Source organism: Cololabis saira, chromosome 3 (assembly GCF_033807715.1).
Source record: "Cololabis saira isolate AMF1-May2022 chromosome 3, fColSai1.1, whole genome shotgun sequence".
Taxonomy (NCBI): Eukaryota; Metazoa; Chordata; class Actinopteri; order Beloniformes; family Belonidae; genus Cololabis; species Cololabis saira.
In genome coordinates, this window is record NC_084589.1 from 34,285,369 (window position 1) to 34,310,272 (window position 24,904).

At 39.3% G+C, this 24,904-nt stretch overlaps 1 protein-coding gene across 1 annotated transcript in view; it reads left to right on the forward strand.

Moving 5' to 3' along the window:
* Nucleotides 1–829: 829 nt before the first annotated feature.
* The window catches only part of xrcc1 (X-ray repair complementing defective repair in Chinese hamster cells 1), a 36,982-nt gene continuing 12,907 nt past the window's right edge, over nucleotides 830–24,904 (forward strand). Inside the window, exons 1-10 of the mRNA XM_061717329.1 lie at nucleotides 830–1,309; nucleotides 1,393–1,485; nucleotides 4,420–4,527; nucleotides 4,619–4,777; nucleotides 5,722–5,796; nucleotides 7,214–7,337; nucleotides 8,422–8,528; nucleotides 14,140–14,302; nucleotides 14,386–14,626; nucleotides 18,215–18,331. Of these exons, the coding sequence (XP_061573313.1) occupies nucleotides 1,259–1,309; nucleotides 1,393–1,485; nucleotides 4,420–4,527; nucleotides 4,619–4,777; nucleotides 5,722–5,796; nucleotides 7,214–7,337; nucleotides 8,422–8,528; nucleotides 14,140–14,302; nucleotides 14,386–14,626; nucleotides 18,215–18,331 (1,238 nt within the window). The 5' untranslated portion in view covers nucleotides 830–1,258. The remainder of the gene's footprint in view (nucleotides 1,310–1,392; nucleotides 1,486–4,419; nucleotides 4,528–4,618; nucleotides 4,778–5,721; nucleotides 5,797–7,213; nucleotides 7,338–8,421; nucleotides 8,529–14,139; nucleotides 14,303–14,385; nucleotides 14,627–18,214; nucleotides 18,332–24,904) is intronic.

Consider the following 24,904-nt stretch of genomic DNA (forward strand, 5'->3'; position numbering starts at 1 on the left):
CTGCCATCTCCCCTTTCCATCCCTTATGTCATTTCATCAATGAATGTGGTTTTACTGCTATTTCAACATTTAGAGTCATCACCAGAAAAATAACTTATTTGACAATTTTCACCTGTTTCAAGTAAATTTTCACTTGAAATAAGTAGAACAAGATTTATCTTCTCATTACAAGCAAATAAATCTTGCTCCACTGCCAGATGTTTCTACTTATTTCAAGTGAAAATCTACTTGAAACAGGTGAAAATTTTATTTTTTTTCCAATGATGAGTCTTGTTTTAAGTATAATGAGATTTTTTTTTACTAAAATTAGACATTTTAACTAGAAATAGGACAAATATTCTTGTTAAGGTTTTGAGTTTTTGCAGTGATCCATTTTACTTATCCTGTGAAGGACAGAGTCATATTGATAAGTTCAGAAAACTGTTTTTTATTTTTGTGTTTTGATGTATTTGATGTAAGCCCAGTGGATATTTAAAGCTTACAGAAGGCTGCATTTAACTGCTGCTATGTCATTCCTGAAGTATTTCTGCAGGTGTTTTGGTTTGTGATATATATTTTATTATTTATAATCAGCACAAATTATCTGTCCCCATATGATAAAAGCCACCATCCCCCCAGATTTTTTTTTACAACTCGAGTACTGGCAGTACTTTATAAAGATCTTTTTTTTTTAATGCGGATGTTCTAGCAATGGCTCGGATCAGTATATATTCCAACCAAATGGTGGCAGTCGAAGCTCACTGAAGCCACAATTAAAGTCCAGAAGAAGAACGAGAACCGCTCTCATTGGACGGAAATGCCGTGGGCCGGATGTGACGTTGCATGATGACATTTGCACCCTTTTGGTGGGAAAATGAGTTCTCCTCGCACGTTTAACGTCAAATTAAAAGAGTTTCTATGCATTTTCTGGTGTTTACTATAACGAAAAAGGCAACGGATATGTGTTAAAGATAAAACGGTGTGACAGATTTACGCGCAGCCGTACTTTGAGTGAGTTAGATCACTAAGAAACCAAAGGTTCAGTGTGCTCATTGTGTGCTAGCCTGCTATCACGTTGGTTTGGGTGAACAGCTGAGCAGCCACGAAGACCATTCACCCCCAGATAAATACTGACTGTATCGCCACTGAAAGGAAACTATATGTATTATCTTTACGTACTTAGACACTAAACTGCTCAGCGACCTTAAAAGCGCCTGGTTGGTTCATTCCAGCGCTCATTAATCATTTTTTTTAACTGCTTCGCATCAAGAACAACATCATGCCAGAAATCAAACTCAAACACGTCGTGTCCTGCAGCACTGAGGACAGTGTAAGTTATATGTTGGTCACTTTCCGTAAACGTATGGTCTTTATCTTTCTTTTAAACCCCCGTTTTGTTGTAATGCACGCCAGACTCACAAAGCTGACAACCTGCTGAGCTCAGACACCTACAGAAAGTGGAAAGCAGCGAGACCTGGGGAGAAGCAGACATCAGTCATTTTACAGGTTCGTTTCTGTCCTCTGACTCCCACTAGCGTTCGTCCACATGGGTTACACGACTTGGGATTTGTCCTCAGTAATGTGAAGTTTAGCTGGTTTGTTCGTATTCACAACTGTCAGTGAGCAGAGGTGTCAAAAGTATTCATATTCATTACTCAGGTAGAAGTATAGATACTAGAGTTTAAACATACTCCTGTTGAAGTTGAAGTATCAACTCAAGTTTTTTACTCAAGTAAAAGTATAAAAGTACTGGTTTCAAAACTACTTAAAGTATAAAAGTAAAAGTAATGTAAGGGGGAAAAAGGCTATTAAGGACAAAAGCCATTGAAAATGAATGTATCTTAGTATAATGCAAATATATTAAAGAACCATGTGTACTATTGAGCATTAACATGTGTTTCAGAGAGCAGGAGATATGATGACTAGTTGCCTATAAGTATTGTAATGGTGCAAAAAGTCAAACTTCAGAGGCATGTTATCATTTATCCTAACCTTTATTGGAATGTTTTTTTTTGTTTTTTTTTATTACCTTTTCATCTTATTTTGTAAAAAGTGTGTACAAGCCGAAATAAAGATAAAGATTCATATTCAGATTCAATGTACATCCAAGTTTAGTTGCAGGAATCTGAGGGAACGGATGTAAGAACAAAACTGGACAAGAACATCTGAAACAACCACAACCAAATTCACTCTATCCGGATGGCGCAATTTAACTGGATAGTTTTTTTTAAAGGCCGAAATGAAATAGAGTAACGAGGCTGTTTTTTTTAAATGTAAGGAGTAAAAAGTACAGATAATTGCGTGAAAATGTAAGGAGTAAAAGTAAAAAGTCGTCTGAAAAATAATTACTCCAGTGAAGTATAGATAACCAAAATTTCTACTTAAGTAAGGTAACGAAGTATTTGTACTTTGTTACTTGACACCTCTGTCAGTGAACATATTTAAATTAATCAAACTATGTGAATTTAAATTGCACACCTTTTAGGCAAAGTTGGTTTTTCCTTGTTTTTGTAACCTCAATCAAATCCCTTAAATGTGGAGTAAGTCTCAAGTATAGACTTAGGAATTCAGTTGTATTTAGGGTTGCCAACTCCCTGAAAAATAAATAAGGGACACCTCATCAGCCAACCCGATTGCCTTCACCTTTCCTGGCCTGGTGACTTTTTTAAGCCCTATATACATTTATATAAAACAATATAAAGAAAGCAGAACATCCATTCTGTAATAGTGCACAATTTAGTGCAATGACAAAAGTGCACAGAAAGTCTGTAGAAAACTTGTAAACATATTTGTGCCTCAAAGGCCATGACTGTAGACTACAGTTGTAGTAAAACAGAAAAAAAATAACTTATGAACTCAACAGCTCAATGCCATTTTCCATTGGCATTTGATGACTATTTTTTTTTACTTTTACAGTAATACTGGACAAAGTGTGTCCCTTTTCAGCTCATTACGGGACCCATACTTTTGTTTATGAATACGGGACGATTCCGTTTTTCAAGGGACGGTTGACAACCCTAGTTGTATTCCTACTTCTCCTTTTCCCCATGTTGATTTATTTTTGTCCATTTGGAAGTTCCCTTTTCTGCACTGTCTTGAACGTAATTCGTCTCAATTTTGCGTACACATTTTGCCACTTGTTTCGTTTCCCACTATAAGGTAGAAAAGTCACCTCTTTTTCCATCAAGCTGCTCGCTCTTAACTGTATTTAAACTAAGGTTGACAACTGTGTACATCTTTGTCTCCCTTCATCTTATGCTTGAAACTTCCAACAATAGTCTGTCAGTCTTGCAGAACACATTAGTGCATTTTTAGATTAGTCACTGTATTCTGGACACATTGGACCTCTGTCTGCTGGTTGCTTGTGGGGTTTTGTAGGCAATGAATGATTTGTGTAATCGACAAGAATGAATGACAAAATGAGTTGACAACTAATTTAATAATCAGTTATTAGTTGATCACGTTATTGCACGTCTGGTTCATGTTGTGGATCGGATCTTACGACACACAACTAACAGTGTTCAGACCTAGTATCTTCATCCGTGCTGAGGGAAAGCATTGCAAAAATGTACATACTATATGTTCTTGCCTGGATTTAAAGTCCATCCCCACACACATCTTCAGTACGTACTTATGGTCAGATCTCAGTTCCCAACTGTACATGACAAATAAAAACCTAACTTCATCACACAGTCAGCGTTCAGCTGTGTGACAAAGAGAACATTGCGAGGTCTTATGATGTCTCAGATAAATCACAGTTTGCTCAGCCACTTGGATTTTCAGATGTGACTAAATTTCTGATTCTTTTCATCGAGCTTCATGCTTCTTTTTTTTTTTTACATTCAGTAAGGTTATACTGTATAACAGATGCAAAATCAGCACAGCTCAGATCTAAACATTCTGCGCAAGGCCCACGGAAGGGATGCATCCCAGGACTGACAGGACACATCCAAGCTCAGAGCTGCTTTGTCCACTTGGGCTGCAAAACAATGCCCAGAAAATTTGAGTTTTCTTTGAATGGGATACTTATTTTGTCCTCTTCCTGGAAACAACAAAGCATTCTGCTCCTAGTGTGGAGCAACATCAGGTCAATAGGTGGCCAGTTAATGCGGTTCTGGACAGATAGTGAGAATATAAACACAACTGTCCCCAGATCACTGCTCAATTTGTACTAAATAAATGGATCTGAATACATCTTCAGTGTGGTTGGTGTGATCATACTGAATGCATGTGAACATCAGATCAGAACCCGGGGGATTCCAAGCAAATCCAAGAGGAAAAAAAAACAAAAAAAAAAACAGTGTTCTGGGTCCTTTTGCATTACAAAGTAGGGGCTTATTTACTACTATGATGTCCTGCAGAAATGATTCAAGGCCTTTTCCACCTTCATTTCCATGTGCTCTTTACTCATCTTCTTTTCTTTTTATTATTTCCTCTCAGTTTGAGAAGGAAGACCAGGTGCACAGCATTGACATTGGAAACGAAGGATCAGCTTTCATCGAGGTGTTGGTGGGGAATTCCTCAGCTACCAAGGACCAGGACTATGAGGTATTCTTACAAATTATATTATATTACAAATATTTCAGATCCTAAGTACATTCATTTGCAATTACTTGGCATAATTTTGTTTCTGTTTCAGGTTCTTCTTGTCACATCTTCCTTCATGTCTCCCACGGAGAGCCGTAATGGCACCAACATGAGCCGTGTGCGTTTCTTTGGACCCAGCCAGCTGCAGAAGAGCACAGCTCAGGAGAAGTGGGACAGAGTGAAGGTCGTGTGCAGCCAGCCATACACCAAGGTAAAGACCTGCAAATGTTAATCATGTATTCTATGCAATATCTACTTAATCTTTATATACAACAAGTCTATATCCATCTATTCATATATAATCTCGTATAAATAGTATTTTTCCATACATACGTCTGAGAACTAAAAATGCACTTTTTCTACCCCTATTTTATTTATTCTATTTTTCTAATTTATAGTTATTTTAGTCTTATATACTTGTTTATATTTTTCTATATTCACTTGGGTGTATATTGTTACTGTACTCCTGTAACAAGAAAATATCCCCATTATGAGATTATTAAAGGACTAGACTGACAGACAGACACACTTTTCTGATCCTGAGGGAATTTCAAGACTATAATCAGACAATCCAGGTTTTACTTTAGCACAAATGTGTAGATTCACCAACTCTTAAGTGTTAATGTAAAATATTTAATATCTAAAAGTGCTTTCACTATATAGATCTGCAACAGATTTTGATATCGACTTATGTATAAAAGTTAATAACACCTTTTTAATTCATTGTTATTTGTATGTAAAAATATCAAAGTGATCAAAGTGAGTCTCAATAATAATGAAATTACAACCTCAGACGAGCACTTATATGTAACTTTTTTCCCTTCATGGTTTAATTTTTGTTAACGAAAAAAATATACTTTTTTTAAAGTATATTTTTACTCAAAAAACAGGATTTAAAGAGGACGTGCTAACTTTATGATCGTGTAGTGCACACATACTCCAATGACATATCAGCAGTTCATGGGATATTATTCACAAAATCTAATGAAAAGTAATTTGCAGACAATAAATGGTACCAAGTACCAAGTGCAAAGTGAAATATAATTAGAAGGGCATCTTTCCACTTCCTCTGCCAGTTATCCGTTGTGTTCAGGCTCCGTTTGATCTGATCTGCTTTGCTAAGTTCTAACATGCATTTGTCTCCTGACGTTACAGAACATCGCCTACGGACTTGCCTTTGTCAAGTTCCACTCACCGCCAGATAAAAATGATCCTCCCATTACCTCCCCTGTAAGTGAGGCACTTTTAAAATTCATGTATACTGATATTAGTACTTTTATTCAAACCATATTGTTGATGATATAGCAATGTTTTATTCACTTTGAGAAATAAAGATTTTTATTGCTTAAGTTGAAGACAGTTGTCTGGAGACGAGGATAACGTTTTATGCCGCCATGCAGTAAATTTTCCTTTTAAATCTTAATGTATAAAAAGTAAACAATACGGTAAAACTAACTTGATATCCAGCCTGAGTTTGGATAAATAAGTATTATTTATGAGGAATTCAAAGTGTACCCAGATATTCAGTAAAACCATCACGAATTTGTATGAAGATCTTTCATCTCCAGACCACATAAACTTTAACTCCCATTTGATGTAGTATTTGGTCAGATTATTTGTTTGAGTGCAATCAAAGGTGATTATTAGACAGCTCTATTCCTCCTATTACATCACACTAGTTTAAGTTTAAGAGATGCTTAAAGTAAATTATTGTAAAAGGCTTCTCAGAGCAGAGAAACACAAGCATTTGAGATTAAAACATGACAACCAGTATTCACCAGATTCACAAAGTGAAATGCCAAGTTTCCGCTAAGAAGTATTCGGGTATTGATATGAGGTGCTGCCATTAATGTTTAGTAAGAACTTTTTTTTTTAAGTTGGACGAGTTCAGGAAGAAGTTTCTCGAATTTTCAAGACCTTTTTGTTTGTGCAGCATGATGCTTGATTACCAGTATCCCAGTACTCCACCGTTTAATCAGCTGGAAAAGGTCATCCATCTAGCGAAGATCTTTCACCTTCCACCTATCTTTCCTCACCTGATATTAATTCAATTCAGGTCTGAGATCCTTTTCATTTTTGAGGGAGACAATATCTCTTTGAAGAGCTTTTGCAGAGGTGTGTTTGTGGCTTCAGTGATCACGAAGCTGGTAACAGACAGGTCAAGAAACTAGCATTGTTCATGGTGGTTAAATAAAAAAAAAAGAAGACAGGCAGTTTAATGAGCAATGACTGTTTTTGGCAGGGAAAAAAAGGTGTTGCATGTTTCTGTGACAAGTTTTTGTGTTTTAAAGCAGCCCTTTCATCCTGGACACTAATAGTCACCTCATTATTTTGTAGACTTGTGTGTCGTTGAAATAAAGATGAGCTTTCTCTCCTTGTTTAACATTCAGGATTGAGTATCAGGGATTTTTTTTAGTGAGTCACTGCATTTCTACAAAAATAGAATAAGCCCAGGAATAACAGTCTTCTGGATAGTTGTGCTTACTGAGGATGTCTTTGTTGCATTGATAATCCAGCACTGTCAGATATCCTTTCCTGACATCACTTTTCACATTGAAACCTTTCACTGTATGAAGAGAAAGTTGTCTTGAGTCAGTCCCCATCTTCTGTTATGAAACTGAACTTTTTTCTCCTCCTCTCCTTTCAGAAGCTGACAAAGCTGGGGCAGTTCAAGATGAAGGATGAATCTCCATCATCCGCGTCCAGCCTGCAGCCCGGCAGTCTCTTCTTCAGTCGGGAAAATACAACTAAGCCGAGCACTTCCATCAAAGGTGAATTCATTTATTCAGATTGACTTACTGGCAAAACCCACTTAATCCCCTTCAGCTCTTTTTGAGAGAAAACTCGTAATAATGTTGAATAATAAGTCATTTGAGAACTAATTAGGTTTTATTTTAACAGGGATGCTTGAGAGCATCCCATATTTGGGTGTGTGAAGCCGCTACCAAGTCAAAACACAACCTGCTGCTTTGTTTGCAGCTGTCTGGGTCTGAAAATATGCAATTAGTGAGACTTTTCACACTTGCGTAGTCATGTTACATCACAGTATTGGGTCATAGTAGAATTTTATTTTTATCTCTGTGAATTAAGGCTATAACAGTTCTCTGAATGATTTGAGATTTGTTTTATATCCTGACTACAAAATCTGACTTCTTGTTGGTGGTTTTTAACAATATTACTAAATAATATTTAGAGTTTTTTTTGATGTCCCACAGAATAAAGACTAAGCAGTGCAGAATTGGAAGCTTTAATTGCAAAAACAAACTTGTAAATGCTTCATATAAGGAGTAGCTCTGACATGTAGCCTCTGAAAACAGAGAAATTAGCTGACAGTGAAGCTGAGAATATGAAGTTGTGTGCAATAAAGGCATTATCCTTTTTGCTCTTACCACCAGCTAGCTGGCTGTAATGTTACTTCTTTGTTTATTTTCCTGTGTTTTAACAACCATGGCCAGTTAAACTCAGTTCAGTAAACTGAACTGGGATTGTTGACTTCATCGTGTGGAGCCACAAGGCCGTTCTCAAAAGAGGCGCACTCCCCGGAAGAGAGGGAATGGACTCGTATGAGTCGACTTCACCACCTAAAAAAGACTTCTATGAAGAGATTCTATACAAAAACATGGTTTAAGGAGGATTATTATGTATCAATGTGGTATTTTGGCCAAAGCATGACAGAGATTCTATTAACACTCGAGGAAATTGTAACAAATTTTGAGGAACGAAAAAAAACGCACACGTCTCATTTACAGAAATGAGTTGTGTCAGAAGAGAAGAACTAAATAAGTGATTTTAGTGTAATACATTGTGGAAGTTCTCCTGTTTTCTTCACAGCTCCCCGTCTTTCTCTCTCTTTAGTGTCTCCTCAGAGTGACAAGTTGAGCTATGCTGCTGCTGCACTGCAGTCGGGTGGCAGCTCTCACTCATCAGGCCAGGCTTCCTCTTCCAACTCTGCCTCACCACAGGTATTAAACACCCTCATCATTTTTGGCTCTGAAGGGCAGACTGGTCCCATCAGTGAGCTGTCGTCTTTTTCTTTATTTAGACCAGAAGGACAGCTGTGAGAAATGTAGATGAAAGATGAAAGCCTGGCGGAAAAGTTTGCTCTACTTTAAGTGCTGCAGTTTTTAGAAGCATGAAGTTATCCATGATTGTGTAAAATGTGTATAACCAAATAATGTATTATAGTACAGTAAATCGAAACATAAACAGCAGGTAGGTGTGTGTGTGTGTGTGTGTGTGTGTGTGTGTGTGTGTGTGTGTGTGTGTGTGTGTGTGTGTGTGTGTGTGTGTGTGTGTGTGTGTGTGTGTGTGTGTGTGTGTGTGTGTGTGTGTGTGTGTGTGTGTGTGTGTGTGTGTGTGTGTGTAATACATTGGAATTCATTTTCATGAAAACATTTCTTGAAGATTATTTTATTTTGAAATATATGTAATATACATTTAATATTATCATTATTTCATGTAGAAATGGTTGTCCTTGTGAAAAAGTAGACAAAAAAAATCAAAAGGTTAAGCCGTCCTTGTTTTTCCATTGTGAGTATGGACGAGTTCAGGAAGAATGTGTGCGACATGTTTAGTCGCATGCTCTCGCTCCGCCGCTGGTTGTCTCAGTGGTGTTCAGAAAACGACGTGGACTTTATTGACAACTGGGAGACATTCTGGGGAAAGCCCGGTCTGATTAGAAGGGACGGCATTCATCCCACCCGGGATGGTGCAGCTCTTATGTCTAGAAATCTGGCCAATGTTATTAGACACTCCCCCTGACAATGCAGGGTCCAGGCCAGGATGCAGAGCTGTAGTTTAACAGGGCTGGAGGCGAGGCTTAGTCAGTTAGAGGTCCGGTTTGGCCAACTAGACCATAGTCCGATAGAATCCTCTGCGGACCGGCCCGTAGCAGCTGAGCGTAACCGCTCCCCTGCAGCTCCCCGGCAGCCGGCCAGGCAGGGCAGCTGGGTGACGGTTCGGAGGAAGGGTAGTCTTAAAGGGCTCAGCGACACATCTGTTGCTTCTCAAGGACCAACGCCTGCCAACAAAACTGTAGGATTGCATTATGTAATTAGCGACTCTAAAACTGTAGGATTACATGATATTGGCGACTCTGGCCAGGTGCCTAGCAAAATAGAAGTGGTTGCAGTTCCCCGCCCTCCAAAAGTTCACCAGGTGCAGCGTTATAGAGGCGTTAACCAAGATAACCTTGTAAAAATTAAAACCAATGCACATTTGGTACCAATTACAGACCGAAAAATTAGATGCGGACTACTAAATATACGATCATTAAGCTCTAAGTCTCTGTTAGTAAATGATATAATTACAGAGAGCAGGAGTGATATTTTCTGCTTAACAGAAACATGGTTACAGGAGGAAGAGTATGTTAGTTTGAATGAATCAACTCCGCCCGGCTACTTTAATCATCACATTCCTAGAAGCACGGGCCGAGGCGGAGGAGTCGCAGCAATTTATAACTCCGGTCTCCAAACAAAAATTGAACCCAAGTGCAACTATAATACATTTGAAAGCCTCATGCTTGGTCTGAAATTTCCGAGCCGGAAATCAGAGAAGCCAGTTGTGTTAGTGGTAGTGTACCGGCCCCCTGCTGGTGCGTATCTGGAGTTTTTGTCTGAATTTTCAGATTTCCTTTCTGGATTATTGATCAGCACAGATAAATTCATCATAGTGGGTGATTTTAACATTCATATGGATGTTGAAAGCGATAATCTTAAATTAGCCTTCGATTCTCTTCTAGAATCAATGGGTATCTCACAAAAAGTGGATAAACCGACGCACTGTTTTAATCATACTCTCGATCTCGTTCTCACCTACGGTGTTGAAACTGATGGTCTGTTGGTGTCACCTGTAAACTCCCTTTTATCCGACCATTACTTAATAACGTTTGAATTTAATTTTGTTGATGTTGAAGTGCAAAATAGGAGGTATTATTTTAGCAGATGTTTGTCTGATGAAGTTATTGTTAAATTTAGGGAGGCCATTGCTTATCTTACGACAGTGCGAAATAGTGATGTAGTCGAGGCCAGTGACCTGGGTTCTACCTCTGCAGATGTTGATTTCCTTGCTAGTAACACTGCTGATTTGTTGCATTCAGCTTTAGATGAAGTTGCTCCTTTGAAAAGGAGGGTTTCTAGCCACAGGAGCTTAACTCCCTGGTACAATTCAGATATCCGCATGTTGAAACAAAACGTGCGTAAAATGGAAAGGAAGTGGTACTCTTGTAGGTCTGTAGACTCTCATCGTGAATGGAAAGATATTCTAATAGTATATAAAAAAGCCATTCGCAAAGCCAGAACAGCTTATTATTCAACGCTGATAGAGGATAACAAAAGTAACCCACGTTTTCTGTTCAGCACTGTAGCCAGGCTGACAAAGAGTCACAACTCTGTTGAGCCGTGCATTCCTGCAGCTCTCAGTAGTGAGGACTTTATGGGCTTCTTCAACAGTAAAATCGCGAGAATTAGAGAAGAAATCAACCAGCCGGTTGTAGGTGTTTCTTCAGCTTTAGCGACTTCCCTAGGCTCTGACTTGTCTCTAGACTGTTTTGATCCTATAGACCTCCCTGAGCTGACTTCACTCGTTAATAGAGCTAAGTCAACCACATGTATGTTAGACCCCATCCCGACTCGTCTATTCAAACATGTTTTTTCTCTTATTGGTACGACAATACTGGACCAAATTAACCTATCCCTAAGTTTAGGATATGTACCACAGGTTTTCAAAGTCGCAGTAATTAAACCTTTACTTAAAAAACCTTCTCTTGACCCAGACACCTTAGCTAATTATAGACCAATTTCCAACCTTCCATTTGTGTCTAAAATTCTGGAAAAGGCAGTTTCAAGCCAGTTATGTGACTATTTGTATAGAAATGATCTGTTTGAAGTCTTTCAGTCAGGGTTCAGAATGCATCATAGCACAGAGACAGCACTTGTTCGAGTCACGAATGACCTCCTTATGGCCTCAGATAAGGGATTAGTGTCCATACTGGTTCTACTGGACCTCAGTGCTGCTTTTGACACTATAGATCATGGCATTTTACTGCACAGGTTAGAGCATGTTGTTGGGATTAAAGGGACAGCTCTATGTTGGTTTAAATCATATCTATCTGACAGGTTCCAGTTTGTTCATGTACATGAGGTTTCTTCAGAACAGTCAAGGGTCTGTTATGGTGTTCCGCAGGGTTCAGTGCTAGGGCCAATCTTGTTCAGTTTATACATGCAGCCGTTGGGAAGTATAATCCAGAATCACGGCATACACTTTCATTGTTATGCTGATGATACGCAGCTCTATTTGTCTATGAAGCCGGATGAAACAGAACCGTTAGTTAAACTTCAGGCATGTCTTAGGGACATCAAGGACTGGATGTCCAGAAATTTCCTGCTTCTAAATTCAGATAAAACAGAGGTTATCATTCTTGGTCCAGAGCATCTTAGGAAGGGATTAGATGGTGTTGCGATGGCTTCCAGTGCAACTGTGAGAAATCTTGGTGTTATTTTCGATCAGGATTTGTCGTTTAAACCATATGTCAATCAGGTTTGTAAAATAGCCTTTTTCCATCTCCGTAATATTGCAAAGATTAGGAAAATCCTCTCACAGAGTGATGCAGAAAAACTAGTTCATGCGTTTGTATCTTCTAGACTAGATTACTGTAATGTGTTGTTAGCAGGATGTCCAAGTAATTTGCTGAATAGGCTCCAGCTGATCCAAAATGCAGCAGCACGAGTACTGACAGGAATTAGCAGGAGAGACCACGTCTCTCCAGTGTTAGCGTCGCTCCATTGGTTACCCGTAAAATTCAGAATCCAATTTAAAATTTTATTACTTGCGTATAAAGCCCAAAACGGCTTAGCTCCGCATTATTTGCAAGACCTGATAGTGCCTTATGTTCCTGTCAGAGCTCTCCGTTCTCAGAGTGCAGGTTTACTCGTAGTTCCTAGAGTATCTAAATGTAGATTTGGAGGGCGGGCGTTCTGCTATCAGGCACCATTACTTTGGAACCAACTTCCAATCTGGGTTAAGGAGGCTGACTCCACCTCCACCTTTAAAACTAAACTTAAAACCTTTCTGTTTAGTAAAGCCTATAGTTAGTGTTTAGTAAACCTCTAGCTGGTGTTGGTAAATCTCTAGGTAGTGTAAACTTTAGTGTGTCAGAGTCGCTCCTGTAGTTTCTTGTGCTGGCCCCCCCTTCTCCTCCCTTTTCTCTCTTTTGTCCATGTTGCAGCATCCTTTGCCGGACACCGGAACCTGCAGGTGGTCGTGGGTGGCTTGTAGCTTGCATTACGGAGCACAAGTCTTTCCCTGACCCTGCACCCCAACCTGGGACTTGCTGATTGGGCCGGAGCTTCGGGAGCTGTGTGCTGGCCTGCGGTCCCCACCCCTGGTCATCCCGTTGCTGCCCCCCCCTTCTCCTCCCTTTTCTCTCTTTTGTCCTGCAGGTGGCCGTGGGTGGCTTGTAGCTTGCATTACGGAGCACAAGTCTTTTCCTGACCCTGCACCCCAACCTGGGACTTGCTGATTGGGCCGGAGCTTCGGGAGCTGTGTGCTGGCCTGCGGTCCCCACCCCCGGTCATCCCGTTGCTGCTTCCACCTGCCTGCTGTGCTGTTGCCGTCCCTGACCCACCAGTCTGGCCCTCGGCAGGAGGGTCCCCCCTGATGAGCCTGGTCCTGCTCAAGGTTTCTTCCCTCCTAAAGGGGAGTTTTTCCTTGCCACTGTTTGGCTTAAGGTTTTTCTCCCACTAGGGGAGTTTTTTACCTGCCATTGTTTATGTAATATCTGCTCGGGGGTCATGTTCTGGGTATGGGTCTCTGTAAAGCGTCTAGAGACAACTCTGTTGTATTAGACGCTATATAAATAAAATTGAATTGAATTGAAAATTGAATTGAAGAAGTTTCTCGAATTTAATCTGATGGAAAAATTGCCCGCCACCCTCAGGCAACATCTGTTAAATCTGCATTTTTTGTTTTTGACAACCTTTTCATGGCACAAAATGAAATGGGAAGTGCTACTGATTTAAGTTTATTATGCTCATCGTGCATCAGATTCTGTTTCCAGCACGTCTGACTTTAACACACAAATGCACTTTGACTAAGTCCACACGAAGACGAGCTCAGGCCTCAGCGCAACAGTATTTTATAAAACCAGCATGTGATCCTCATGTGTATGAAGCCGGCGTTCTGGGGGTCTGTAAACAATCATCTTTGAGACCGGGTTCCAGAGTGGAACGATTTGACAATGTTGTTTATGTGACTCCGTTGTTGTTGCCTCTCTGCAACATTTTTTAAAATGATTGCATCACACACTTGACTCGTATTTTACAGAAGTGCGTATGCCCAATGTTTTCCCACCTGTTTTCGCCTGTTTCTGTCCTGGCATCAGAGGGCCAGTAAAAAAGGCCTGACTTGTGTTTTACAGCGTCTTCAGGGTTATTGAGTAAATTAATGTGGACACTCACATTTACTGTCACATCTCTGTCTTTACGAAGAACGTTTTTGAAATTGTAAGTGTTTCGTCTTCGCCTTAATCACAAGATAACAGTTTTTTTGGTTTTAACTGATGCTTCTCCCTTTTAGCCGCCAGCAAAGAGGAAGTTTGAGTTTAGCAAAGAGCGGCAGTCTGCTCCTGGCCCTCCCCTCTCAAAGAAAACAAGCCCTGCTGGTTCCCCCGAGACCAAATCGGCAACCCCCAAGCAAAAGCCAAGTCCAGTCATCACACCCAGCCCAAGTGCTGCAAAAGGTAAAACAGCATCTGTTTCTTACCAGACGCACCTTTTTCTTAACTTTTGAAAAACATCTTTGAATTCACAATTGTATCCACAGCGTCATCAGCCCAGAAATCTACTGAAAAGAAGAGGGATGGTCAGTCTAAAGCAGAGCCCAAACCCAAACAGAAGACAAAACCCAAGACTGACCAGCAGGTCCCATTCAATCGGATCATGGGGGGGGTGGTGTTTGTGCTCAGCGGCTTCCAGAACCCTTACAGAGGGGAGCTGAGGGAAAAAGCCTTGGATATGGGAGCCAAGTATCGACCTGACTGGACACCTGACTCCACCCATCTTATGTAAGTAGGTGATAACGAGGCATTGGCAAATCTTTTATTTTGTTTAAATGCATTTGTAGTTTGGCTTTACCAAACTGTTTATAACAGTTTAAAATAGGGCTGTAGAAATGTTGCCTTTCTCATCAGATACTATTTGTATAAGCTTGTCATTAATGTTCCTAAAATAACTTCCAACTTGGAACTAGGGCTGGGCGATATATCGAGATTTTAATATATATCGATATATTTTCAAACGCGATATGGTACGAGACAATATCGTTTATATCGATTTAAAACGTTTTTTTTTTTTTAATGATTTTGATATAGCTTATTTTGTGTCAAATTGATTTTATTTGAGATTTGCACAAATGTTTTGTTATTTGCACAACTGTCAACCTCAGTGGAAAAGTCTGCCTGTTACTGTCTACATTGTATTAATTGCACAGTGTATTTTAATTTAATTGTTATGCAGGAAAGGGATATTTGTTTTATTTTATTCAAGAAGCATTTTTATTCTATATATGCAGGCAGTTTATTTTTATTTCATTTGTTTTATACATTTTGATATTGTGCAGACCTCTGTTAATAAAGGAACCTGTGTGACATTTGGCACGAGGCTTTGTATTAAAACTGACTGTTTTTTTAAGGGTTTGCCTCAGAAAAAAATTAAGCTAACAGAGATGCTATGCTATAATGCTTTGGGGGAAACCCCAATTATGTCACAGAAAAAATATCGATATATATCGAGTATCGCCATTCAGCTAGAAAATATCGAGATATGATTTTTGGTCCATATCGCTCAGCCCTACTTGGAACCTACATTTCAACATTTGAGGGTTTTCACAAACAGTTTGATTTTGTGAAAAGGCAGGCCTGGTTAGGATCATTCTGGAGAACCATTATAAGGATCAAACTGTTTTGACAGAGTAATGTTTAGCTACTAATTCTCCTGACACTGTTTTGCAAAGGAAACATTTGCTTTGCACGGTCTGCTCAGTGCTCATCCATCTGGTTGTATTCATCCAGGTAATTCTGAAAAGCTCAGATTGAAGGTCCTTCCTTTGGAAATGTGACAGCTCTTATCCGAAAGGCTTCTCTAGTTTAAACTGACCGTTGGGAAATGTCAGGCTTGTTTGGCCATTTATTTGTGTCTGTTGTTCAAGTCCTCTGTGAGACTTCTCTATACTTCCAGTGATTCATTAGCGTGTGTGTTTTGGCCGCTGTGCGTGTGTTTACCTGTTCAGCTTATGAGATGCTGGGATGACTGGTTGTGAATCTGTCGGGGAAACTTGATTCTGCGTTGTAGCCTGCTCTGTTTAATGTTTAGTTTTCTAATCAAAAGGCCTTTTCAAACAGTTGTCATGTCATATTAGCGCAGAAATGCCTTCCTCATGAAGCTGCGGCTGGTTCCTTTTAGAGAGAATGGAGGCAGCTCAGTGGTGGATCAGTGTTTCATACATCTATCTGTTTGTTTTGCGTTTGTTACCACTTCTCAAGGTGAAACAGAGGCACAATGAAAACATCTCGCCCTTCTTTCTCAGGGATGTTCACAAACAGACCTAAGTCAATATCCGTGGTGTTCGTGCCTCCTCTCTTTGTTCTGGCAAGTTGTTTGTCCAAGCATTTGTTGATGTGTTGTCTGTGCACTCCTCGCTGCACTGGACTGCACGGAGGTGACTCTTCTAGATCTTTTAGAAAAAGTACCTTTGTTCAATCTGCATTTTCTTTCTTTGTTCAGTCTGCATCTCAAAAGTGCTCTACGTGAACTACCAACTCTCATTTTGTTTTCTAAAAATCTTCCAGCATGGTTATTGGAACACCGGCACTCTGACCATAACCTTGCTTGAACTTATCTTAGTCTGGCTGTGTTGATGTACTGCTGATTACTTGTACAGGCTTCCGTACCTATATTTATTTTATGTATTCAAATCGGCACAGTACTCCTTACATAATACACCTATGCATGTGAATTTAATTTAGTGCAGTACACACTTCTGCATTTGCAATTGTGTGTTACGGGCAGTGTGTAATATAACCAATGGGAATTGCACAATATAATCTTTGGACAGCATGCAGTGTAATAATTCAGCTTTAAAACGTTTGTGGTGCACTGATGTATGTATGGCCATCTGTTGTTTTCTCACTGTTCGTTCATTCGTGAGTGTCATAAAGAACCAGAGAAAGAAGTCCAGTCGCCTTTTATTCAAGCTCGTTAAAGATGTGCTTTTACACACAATTTATGTTGGAGTTGTCTTGAACATTTCAGGCTGTAATGTAAAAAATAGCATTTGAAATAAATCCCTTTCATGCTTGTTATTGCTTATCTACCCAGACCAGTGGCTTAAGAAAGCCACATAATGTGTTATATTTATTGCAGATGTTATATGGGACTTAGATCAGGTAGCCTGTTTACACTTTCATCCAGTTTTTGATGAGCACTAGCCTCATATCCAGCTCTTAACGTGGACATTCGCAAACGTCTGTTCAACACACCTCCCATTCATTGCTTTGTTGCATTGTCTTATCTTTTTCCTGGAAACTTGATGCTGTAGTTTAGAAATAAGAAACAAGACCCCAGCTTGTAAAGTGAACAGAAGGTCATATTCATCTCAGTCAGTACACAAGACACAAAGTGCAGGAATTTAAAATGAATTTCTTGCAAAATAACTCTTGATTGAAAATCAATTCATCCTCTATATCCAAAATGTACCAGATGTGAATTCTGGATTGTAATGTTTTAACATGGAGACAGAAGCATTGGTTTTCTTCTATTTTCAAACTGAAAGGGTTAAACATTCATTTGCTGTCAAGGTCCCCCAGGATGTTTGCTATCAATGCAAGTTTACAATGTTGTTTAGCTGGTTAATGGTGTTCATGTTGCCAGTTTTCCTGCAGTATTATCAGATTTGTATTTTCCCACGTTAAATGGTTACAGGCGGTGTTTGCGGAGGTCCCTTGGAAAAGAGGACAGCTCAGAGAGATGGCTCTGCAAAGAGAGGGTTCAGAGATAAACACAGGACAAATGCAAAAGAGCTGCAGATAACCTTGAAGATAGATATGTGATTAATGCAACAGTGCTAGATTAAATTAAATAAAAGATAGTTTCAGAAAGAAAACTTCATTGTCTTTCTATTTAAAACACGTAGCCTACTGTTTTTCCTCTCCTTTTTGAGAAACTGTTTTCATCTGCTGGAAAATACCATTATTGATGTACTAGCATGTACAAAGTATATAAAAGGTCCAAGTAGAAATAGGATTATGTAGCACATTTTTTTACCTTTTATATGAACAACGGTAAGTGTGATGACCATAGCAGGTAAATGTGACATATTTCCACTGTATCTTAGAATACGCTAAAGTTACATGTAGTTTGTGATTTCTTCATTCTTCCAGCAATTTTCTAGATATTTCTTTTCTGTTACTGATTTTTATTATTTTAAACTATGACATTATCGTGTCACATACTTTGGTGTTATAAGTGATTCATTTTCACACCTTGCAGCTGCCAGAGCAGACTGTTAATCCTGTCAGATTCTCTGTAGGGATTTAACCATGCTTTTTCCATGTTTGTGTGTGTTCACATCTGTTTTTCCCCCCATTTATCTCCAGCTGTGCCTTCGCCAACACTCCCAAGTACAGCCAGGTGAAATCTGCAGGCGGCATCATCGTAAGGAAGGAATGGGTGATGGACTGCCATAAAAGAAAACAGAAGATCTCATATAAACAGTAAGCAATATCAAAACATGGAATAAAATGGTGAAAATGGTTAATTTCATAGCTATAACTACCAAATTAAACTACACAGAAGTGGAGCTACAGACCTGCAGAGATACTTTTGCTCAACTCGTCCAAAAGAACAGCTGGGATTCAATGTGTCTTTAAAGGACACCGCTGTTCTTTTTTAGCAGGGAACATGTGTCTGCATAGAGGATGAATGCATATCGAATGAACATTTTTAAGCCGCGTCTGTTCTTCTGCCTCGTACAATCTGTGCTGAGTGCTCACACTGATTGAAGCATCCAAAATACTCCCACCACAGCAGGGTTGCCCTCTTACCACAGAGAACACAGTAACCTTGAGCAGATGATCCCTGCTGTGATCACAAAGTCAGCCCACTGAGCTCCAGCAGCTCTCTAATTCTAATTCTAAAGTCTCATTACAGGGGAGCTGCGGCAACATCAAGGTCTTCTGTCATCGTTCCTAAAAATTCTGTGTGTGCTGAATAATGTAGGGCTGAATGCTCATCTCAGGCATTGGAGGATCCAGATTAATTGGGACGGTTCTGTTTTTTTTTTTTTATATATGTATCCTGGTCTTATCAGTAAGGTGATCCTTTATACCTGCTGCCTCCCACTGTTTCCCCTCAGTTGACTTTAATAGAGTCATATTATGCCCTTTTTTCACAAGTTCACACAATTTTCTGAAGTTGTAATGAAATGTTTATGACATGCTTTGGTTTTACAGTGGTGGGTTCAGGTGCCGTGCTGCAGCAAGATGGTTGGAGCTCAGGTTTAACAGCCACAAATCAGATTTCCTAATCACGATATAAAACGTTAGATTACATGTAGAGGCCAACCAGTAATGTTTTTTTTGTTGTATCTATTTTAGAGGAAATAAAAACAGCCAATGGCTGATTTTTATCATTATGATAAGATATAACAATTAGCTGTGCGTAAGATTTTCCGCAACTTATATATAAAAAAAATAATCAGGTTGTCCCTCTCCTTAGCATTTTGCATCCTACAAACATTCTTAACTAATAAATGAAGCATTACCAATAATACCAAAGCACTAATCCATTTTGCAGAATTTTTATGCAAAAACAATGTAAATGACAACCATTAAACTTAACTATCCAAATATGAAATGCATTCTTAGTCATTAAATATCTGCACATACACTTTAATGTTTCGGTGCACAAAATGCATTATTATTATTACTGTATCATTTTTTAAATATTTTTTAATTGGCCTTTTCTCTTTGTCCTCTTCTTTACTTTTTGTTTTCTGTAGCAAGGTATATATCTAGTAATACAGTTAGAAATACAAGTGCAAAATGTCTCAAATAAAAAATATTGACTGCAGATCGCCACTTTCGGTCTTCAGGTAGGAGGAGGAAGCTGATTTATGTTGCAGCAAACGTACAAGTATAATGTGTAGCAGACGGAAGCCAGCAGTTCTGTTTCACACAAAGGAATAAATCGTTTTTATAATTTTGTAATTATTCCATGCTGGTTCAGCTTTTTTTCTTGAGCCAAGTACTACTGCATGCTGATGGAGTCACTTCACATTTCAAACAGATTTTTCTCATAAAATATAAACTTTAACATAAATGGATCCTGGATCCTAAAATCAAATACCATTCCCGGCTGTTTGTACAGCAGTTGCTTATTATTCTTTCTTTTTATGAATCAGTTAAATGACTACTTTTGAAGCTTTAAACCACACATCATTTTTTAAAGTGTTCAATCATACTGTGGTCTTGTGCTCTTGCTTTGCTATTAAAACTTTATCACAGGTACTGTGAGAATGACGTGTTGTAACATGGAGTAAAGGTGCTTTTTGTACATGAATTGAACTCCCTGGAACCCTTTCATCGAACTACCACCTTAGAGTTATATTTCGGTCCTGCGTCTTTCTATTTCCACTTATCTCTAAGGTACAGGGTAGATAAGGCGAATGGGGTAAATCACACTGTCACTAGTTTAACTGAGGTTTAACCTGGAGCTTAGGTGGCCGTGTTTGCCTAAACCTGCTTCAAGAAAGACACAAGAAGACCATTAACTTTTGTTCATCCCCAATCCGTGTGCTGCCTCTAAGTTTAAGACACACCGAGAAAAGTATGTCGTTGTAGTGCATTAGGCCAATGTGTTCAGTTGGATTGCAGTGCAGAAACACCCACGGGTGCACAAGCACCCAAAAATGATCATTTTTCAGGATGTAACCTTACTGGGGAAGACTATCACTGTCCTGATTGTCTTCTATGAACTTCAGATGAGTCAGCAGGAGCCGAGACATTTCCTCACTGTTTCCAGGTGCAGCGTAATGCACAATCGGTCTCCGAGCGCTCTTGGTGCACTAAGTTCATCACATGTAAAGATGCCATGGGTCCGTGCAGGCTGTGGAAGTGTGAGACGTCGCCCCCCTGTGGAGGGTCAGAGACGCCTCACTGGTCCAAGATGACCTCATTCAATAAGTCGAACTATGAAGTGCATTTCAGTTGAACTAGGTCAAAATCTCTAAATGTTACACATTTCTGCAGCCTGTGGGTGATTTTACTCACGTGTGGAAAAGCAGTTGCTGCAAATGTGAATATTTTTATTTTTTTATTTTTGTTTTCTGCTTTTTTGTCACAACTGAAGCCCTCTCGTCTTCCTGTAAGACAAAAACGGGCAGTGCTTTAGAGCTGCGTTCAGATCTCCTGTTGCTGTTATTTATGCACCTTGTGGGTGTTTTTTATTTATGCCCTTGCCTGGAGCGTAACTACTCAGAAAGAATCGTATATTAAGTTTTTATTGCATTAATTCACTGCTTTCTTGTCACAAACAAAGCCATTTTTGCCTCCCTGGTAAACAAACTGGAGGAGATATGAGCTGCATTCAATATGTTAGTGTTGCATATTTCTGGGCGTTGTGGGTGTTCTTGTTTATTTTGTGTAGCCTAGTCACTGTGAAACGATAGCAGCATGTAAAACTTCTGTTAATCTGCTCATTATTTTCTCTGTTTATGTTCATTTTTAATCATTTAAAAAGCTTGCTTTGTGTAAACCCGTCCATTTATCTTCAAATGACCAATAGTAGAGAAAAGTAGGAAATGTACATATTAAGAAACAGGAAGTGTGTTATGGAAAAATGAATTAGAGAAATGTCTAGTTTCAAAGGAATTGTTACAATTTCTGCTCTACTTTTATGTACAACTTTATACATATAATTGAAAAGCAATTAATAATTGCATTTGTAAAAAAGTAGGCATATGAACTATCTGCACTTAGGTACATATTTTTTAGTCATTTAAACAAACTCCTACATCTTTTTTTTTGTGACACATTCAATAGCGGGCTGAAAATCTTTTTTTTTTTTTTATTCCTTCCCTCTTGACGAAGGTGAAAGATGCGACTTATCCTGCTTTGCCCTTCACTGACTAATAGTCAGTGGTTGATTACATGGAGGGTCGTATTTCATACCAGCTCTACCAACAGCAGTCTGGTCCATTTTTGGCTCAAGTAAATATGATGGAGTCGTACTCACAACTCTTGCACACCCAGGCCTTTAACGTGCTCCAGTATCCATGTGTCTACATGCCGCTACACCATTTAGTCACCAAATTCTTTAGCTTGAAGTTTTGCTGTAGGACGCAGGCACATTTGTTTCTGCTAAGTTTGGGATGAGATCCTTTATTAATCAGTAAGATATGCCACTGACATATAAGTCTGGCAAGGTGAACCTCCATGAGGGTTCAAATGTTGTCAGAGTGAATAAAGCTAAAAAGGGATCCTCACATCACCTGTTGCACAAATATTCTATTTATTTTGTTACTGTGAGCTTCTGATAAGTTTATAGGTAAGTAAATTCTGAAGTTTGAAAAGATATACACTTTCAGAACACTAGTGTGTGTTTGTCTTTTTTTGTGGATAAAGAAATCGGTAATGGCAGTTTGATCTTCAAAAGGGCCACAGCTTAACAATGTGACTCAGTTGCTTTAAAAAGGCTTTATTTTCTTTCTTTTTTTAATACCTATTATTCAGCTCGAATACCTATTCGAGCTGAATCGCTCATCTCCAAGTTTAGGACAAAGTTGGAACTGCTTAAAATGTCTCCTTTTTACCTCTTTTCTATGTATTTTTCACCAACTTACTGTAGTTAATTCTTTTCTCGTTTTTTTTAATGGGACTCCAGGGCAACATACCATGTTTATCGTACAATTTTATTATTTCGCTGCAGCTGGGAGAAAAATTCACCAGTGAGTTATAGTGTGGTATAATTGGGAGTCAGTTGCATAATGTGGATAGTGTTGCCTTACCAAATCGATGCAGAATTGTTAACATTCGCACCACAATGCATCATAAAATGGGGAACTTTCCACAACCATTGTGTCAGTAGAGTGCTGTCAGTAGTGCTTAGTTCTTGGGGGTTTAATTATCTTTCATCTTGCATCGTGTTGGGATCCAATTCCAACTTATTGTAGAAAAGAGAGGTACCCAAAGCCCAGACATCACTCTTTACTCCTGCAGTCAGAATAATGATGTGATGAAGTTTTCCTCCAACATTCAGAGTATGTAAAGGAACCAAGCAAAGAGACTAGTAAGAGAGGGAGGGATGCTTTTTACTGCTGAAGGGTGACGGCACCTGGGAAGCTTTTCACATTTATACCGCTGAAGGGCGACGGCACCCGCCACTGGCGCTTTTTAGCTCTTGATACTTAGTTTAAAATTCTCCGAAAGCGGACTGAAAATAAAGTCTGCAATTTGTGTCGTCATTGTCCTTCATTCTCGCCTTTTTCTGTCAATTACCGGCGGAGGTGGAGAGACCTCCCCCCACCTCCCCTTCTCCTGTTGTGAGTATAATCCACTCCCTTCCCCAGCACCGCTATTGTGCTGCTGTGGAGTGTGCAGCTTTGATGATGTATCCTTTTATTTAAAAGCTGCATCTGCTATGGGTAATTAAAGGGAGCACTTACTTTGATGATGACAAGTATCCAAACAAATCCGCGCACTCGCACTCAAACTGTTTTTCCATCAGGCGCACAATCACACTGTTGCCGAGCATTCGCCGCACAGCTTCTCTCACCTCCTGACATGCGTACAGACTGCGTTTCTGCATATATCATTGAGGTTGTGACATCACAGATGAGCCCCAGAAATGCGTTCTACATAGTCATTATCCAATCAGCGAGGATCCGGAGAGGAGACGGCGATGGCAGAAAACATTGGAGCAGTTCTGCAGCGTCCCTTCACAATAGAACCGCGGTAAACACATTACTCATTAAATCAATGCTCCGCTGTTGCACTCCAAGGGTTTGGAAAATGGCGTGCTGAGCACACAACAACACTAAACTTAAGTCCCTTATAGGCAAATTCAAGATTTCTTGTTTCCTTTGTCTGTTGGTGTCCAATTCTGTGTCTGGCATTAATTTGCCGCAGGGACGAATGGTGGAAATTAGCCTCTGGCTACAACCATACATATTTACACTTGTGTTAATATGTAATTAATATGTACGGCCCCTATTCAACAAATAAAATAAAGTAAAGTAAAGCTTTCAGAGTGCTTCTGCATCCTGAAGGAACCGAGCCAGAAGCACAGGAACTAAAGAGACCCTGTCATAACTTTTTGGTAACAGTATTTACAAAATGCATGAGTGAGGATCACAAATACGACTTAGCAGCGTGGTGTCAGGTCTGCATCAGTGAATTTTAAATGTATGAAATGTAAAGTTACATTTTCACTATTCAGTCTTCAACTGTACTGTAAGAAGTTAACGTTATAAAGAAATAAAGCTTACATTTATTTTTCTGTGTGTCTTTTGAGAACACTAATGATTTGTCAATCAATTTTGTATTGAGACCCCCATGATCCAGTATAGGATTAAGTGATTAATAGATAGATGGATGTAAAAATACATCAAAAGAAAATATCTTATTCAAAAATGTACAAGAATAGGGTATATTAGGGTAAATGTGACTGAAAGTTGGATGTCGAGTCACAAATCATCAGTTGGCAGCAGAGCAACTGTAACTGGGCTGTGGGTGGTCAGGCAAAAGGAAATGCTGATTGTTTAATAAATTTTAACTTTGCTCACTGGAACTATGGGGAATTAAAAGGGTCATACTTGATTCTCCACATCTCTCTGCCATTATTCCTCAGTGGGACCTTCTATGTCACAGGAAGGAAAGTTGGGACTCTCGCTGATTAAGTTCCAGTGGTTTCATTCATGTGAAGTGCTATGCAAGTGTGAATGCTCTGCGTGCGTTATAAAATGTTATGGCGTTGATGCTTCTCGAGCAACAGTAACAGGCTTTTTATAGTACCTTTCTAGTCCAAGGACCACTCAAGGTGGTTCTGCACATTTGCAAAGAGCAAGAGTAAAGCCTGGTCTTTGCTTCTCTGTTAACTTGATTCAATGTAAACTGTCAGTTTGAACTCTGAAAGTGCTATGAATCAATTCACTGCCGGAACGCTAGCGGGTAGCCAGTTTTGGAGGGATCTTTCATGAAATTGCATGAACGTCGTTGGTTGAGTGTTTACCTTTCGGTTTGGTTTTTCCTATGAGGGCGTGCGCTGTTGGAGCTGACTGGTTAGGAACA